The 4,242-nt window shown below is 46.7% G+C and overlaps 1 protein-coding gene across 2 annotated transcripts in view; it reads right to left on the minus strand.

Moving 5' to 3' along the window:
• Positions 1–4,242, minus strand: part of HAVCR2 (hepatitis A virus cellular receptor 2) — a 55,711-nt gene that overhangs the window by 6,975 nt on the left and 44,494 nt on the right. Inside the window, exon 8 of one of the 2 annotated variants that reach the window (XM_017517085.2) lies at positions 458–515. The exons of the other annotated variant lie outside the window; for it this stretch is intronic. Coding sequence (XP_017372574.1) covers positions 503–515 — 13 coding nt within the window. The 3' untranslated portion in view covers positions 458–502. The remainder of the gene's footprint in view (positions 1–457; positions 516–4,242) is intronic. 2 annotated transcript variants of the gene reach the window in all.

Genomic DNA, 4,242 nt, shown 5'->3' on the forward strand with positions numbered 1-4,242 from the left:
AAGAAAGAAAGAAAGAAAGAGAGGAAGAATTGAATGTCGTTGAAAAAAATCAAAAGGCACAAAAGCATACAAGGAGCCTTAACTCTCCCTCCACCTCCCATCCTCCACCCCATCTCACAGTACCCAGTTACCATTACCTATGTACATGTGTTTATGTATATACATCTAGCCATTCCTTTTTTATTTAAACACAAATGGCCACATGTGACACACTGTGCTGCATCTTGCCTTGTTCATTTAGCCATGAATGTCATAATTCATGGCAGTTAAGCAATTTCTTTGGCATAAAACTTTATTCTGGTCCTGCTCACTAGTTAACTCATAGCCATCCAATGGTGCCCAAAGAACATCTACATTCAGCCACCACCACCGTCCCCTCCCCTTCCCCTACCCCATCCTCTTGGCTTCTAACCCCCCTTTACTCCCTTCTTCCCGCTGAGGGCGTGTACTCACTTACCTGCTTGAAGTAGCATGAGGCTTAAGACGACCACCTGAGGATGCATTATGGGGTTGACCTGAAGGAAAATGAGCAGACAGACTGGTTGGTACCCCCCACCAGATGGTATCCGATTAAGTCTTAATTCTCAGATTGCGACTTCTCTTTTCACCCAACTGGATGATTTATATGAGCCTGCTCTGCTGGGAATGAGACAAGACCACACACAAAACGGCTTCAGAGCTCTGTTTGTTAGTTTTCTGTGGCTGAGAGCTCTGTGCCTTCCAAAGGACAGGGAAAGCTGTCTGCAGAAACAGCCCCTGATTTCCCAGCTTCTTCCCCTCTTAGAGCCTCCAAACCGACTCCTGGTCCTGATACAGGAAATTGGGGAACAAAAAGGAAACTGGAAGCAGAGAACCAGTGTGGCTCAATGGCAGCACGAGAGCTAAGGCCAGCCTTCCAGTGGCAGAGAGGCACTTGCTTTTCCGAGTAAACTGGGCCTCTGATAGATGCGGGGCTCTTCCTGCTCAGTCGCCACAACTCATCCCTAGTCTTAACAGTCACATTACCAAGTTTGCCATTAGCAAGAGGAATTGAGAGTGAATGTGAGTCACTGCACCTAACCTTTCATCCTCTGGACAATTCAGACTGCACCTTACCAAGGGATTTCAAGACAATGCTTCAGAAAACTGGAGCAAGCACGTTCAGATCCAGGCTCTCTCACTCACAATGCTGGGTGACCCTGACAGTTCCTGAACCTCTTCAAACCCCTATTTCCTCAGTTGTACAATAGCACTAAAAATACTTCCTCTATCTCCCACCGGGGATTGGTATAATAAGCAAAAACAACCATGGACGAACTTCGAAAACTAAACCTACACAGGCACCAATAGCACTAGCTAAGGATTTTGGAGAAGTTATTACAGTATACAGCAGGCTCTATGTCAAGGACCCACATGCATTAAATCTGGCTGTTGAATTCTGCTCTTAATCATTAAACCATACAAACATGAGTAAGCTTGCCTAGTACTTCATTAACTCCTCTTCTGGTCTAAGAATTCAGCAACTTCCAAGGAGGCAGTGGTGCTCTGTATCTTGCAGCTTATGACAGGCTTTGCGGGAAAGTGGATAGTCTTGGCATACTGTGGCTGTGGGTCGCAGACTACCAAGGAGTGGGAACCCCTGACTCCCGCAGCCTCTGTACTCTGACATGATATCTGATGCTACTAACTGGTGACCCAGATGAAATTTGGCCTGCAAGTGTTTTGTATGGCAGCATTTAAAAATGCATTTCTTGGCTAGGTGCACTGGCTCGCGCCTTTAACCCCAGCACTTTGGGAGGCCGAGGCAGGTGGATCACCTGAGGCCAGGAGTTCAAGACCAGCCTGGCCAACATGGCAAAACCCCGTCTCTACTAAAAATACAAAAATTAGCTGGGCATGGTAGCAGTTGCCTATAATCCCAGCTCCTTGAGATGCTGAGGCAGAAGAATCGCTTGGACCTGGGAGGCAGAGGTTGCAGTGAGCAGAGATCACGCCACTGCACTCCAGCCTGGGAAGAATAAAACTTCATTTCAAAAAAATAAAAATAAAAATTCATTTCTTGCTGGGCGCAGTGGCCCATGCCTGTAATCCCAACACTGGGAGGCCAAGGCGAGTGGATCACCTGAGGTCAGGAGTTTGACACCAGCCTGGGCAAAACATAGCAAGACTCTCTCTCTGCAAAAACCAAGAAGATTAGCCAGGCCTGGTGGTACATGCCTGTAGTCCCAGCTACTCAGGAGGCTGAGGCAGGAAGATTGCTTCACCCCAGAAGTTGGAGGCTATGATCATGCCACTGCACGCTAGCCTGGGTGACGGAGCAAGACCCTGTTTCTTAAGGGAAAAGAAAAAGATTTTTTTTTAAATTTGATGTAATCCAATTCTACCACTTATTACTAATACACTGAGCGAATGGGACATGAGTCAATATACTAAGAATATGAAAAATCCAGAATTGTGCAATCGGGCAGGGACATGGGTAAGTAAGTAACTAATGAAATCAGAACGAGGTAAATATATAATCAGACCACGTCATTCCCCACTTATAACCCTCTCATGCCGCTCTCAGAAAAAAAAAAAAAAATCCTAAATCTTTACTCAAATTACTGAAGCCCTGGTGATGTGGCTCTGACCTGCCCCACAGACTTCTTCCACCACTCTCCCCTGATCACTCGGCCCCAGCCACGAGAGCTTTCTTTCCAACCTGCCTCAACCCAACGGCCTTTTTCCTGGCTGTGTTCTCCGTCTAGCTTCCCCCATCCCACTATTTTCACTTTTTTCCTTTTCATTTTTATCCTGGCTTAAATGTTACCTGCCTGAACATTTCACTGGCCCCTCAATCTAAAGCAGCCAAGCAGTCCCTCTCAATATTATTACCTTATTTCCCTTAATCCATTTTATCTGTGTGTGTAACACATGTGGTGTCTGTCTCTATTCCCTCCTATAGAGTGCTGTCCAATAGAATTTTGGTAACAGTTATTCTGTGTGAGTGCTGTTCACTACAGTAGCCACTAGCCACATATGACTACTGAGCACTCTAAATGTGGCAAGTACAGCTAAGGCAATTTTTTTGTTTTGTTTTGTTCTGAGACAGAGTGTCACTCTGTCACCCAAGCTGGAATATAGTGGCAGAGCCTTGGCTCACTGCAACCTCCATCTCCTGGGTTAAAGTTATTCTCTTACCCCAGCCTCCTGAGTAGCTGGGACTACAGACATGTGCCACCACGCCTGGCTAATTTTTGTATTTTAGCAAAGACAAGGTTTCACCATGTTGTCTAGGCTGGGCTCAAACTCCTGGCCTCAAATGATCTGCCCACCTTAACCTCCTAAAGGGCTGGGATTACAGGTGTGAGCCTCCATGCATGGCCTAAAATTTTTTATTTAATTTTAATTAAAATTTTGGATTGCTTGAGCCCAGGAGACACAGAGTCTTCAGGGAGTTGAGATGGCACTGCTGCATTCAAGCCTTGGATTACAGAGCTTCCAAATAAAATTTAGGCCAGGTGCAGTGGCTCATGCCTGGAATCCCAGCACTTTGGGAGGCTGAGGCAGGTGGATCACCTGAGGTTAGGAGTTCAAGACCAGCCTGACCAACATGGAGAAACCCCATCTCTACTAAAAATACAAAATTAACCGGGTGTGGTGGTGCAAGCCTCTAATCCCAGCTACTTGGAAGGCCGAGGCAAGAGAATGGCTTGAACCCGGTAGCTGGAGGTTGTAGTGAGCCAAGATTGCACCATTGTGCTCCAGCCTAGACAACAAGAGTGAAATTCCATCTCAAAAAATAATAATAAAATTTAAATTGCCACACATAGTGACTATGTTGCATAGCACCCAACTCCAGACCATAAACTCCTTATAGGCAATTTAAGTATTAATTGAGGCCAGGCACAGTGGCTCACACCTGTAATCCTCCCAAAGGAGGCTGAGGTGGGAGGATCACTGGAGGTTAGAAGTTCCAGACCAGCCAAGGCAACATGGTGAAACCCTGTCTCTACTAAAAATGCAAAAATTAGCCAGCCATGGTGACGGGTGCCTGTAATCCCAGCTGCTTGGGAAGCTGAGGCGGGAGAAACGCCTGAACCCAAGAGGCAGAGGTTGCAGTGAGCAGAGATCACTCCACTGTACTCCAGCCTCAGCCACAGAGTGAAATTTAGTCTAAAAAAAAAAGGCCGGGCACGGTGGCTCAAGCCTGTAATCCCAGCACTTCGGGAGGCCGAGGCGGGTGGATCACGAGGTCAAGAGATCGAGACCATCCTGGTCAAC

The sequence above is a fragment of the Cebus imitator genome, unplaced genomic scaffold, assembly GCF_001604975.1.
Source record: "Cebus imitator isolate Cc_AM_T3 unplaced genomic scaffold, Cebus_imitator-1.0 Scaffold616, whole genome shotgun sequence".
In the NCBI taxonomy this organism is placed as follows: Eukaryota; Metazoa; Chordata; class Mammalia; order Primates; family Cebidae; genus Cebus; species Cebus imitator.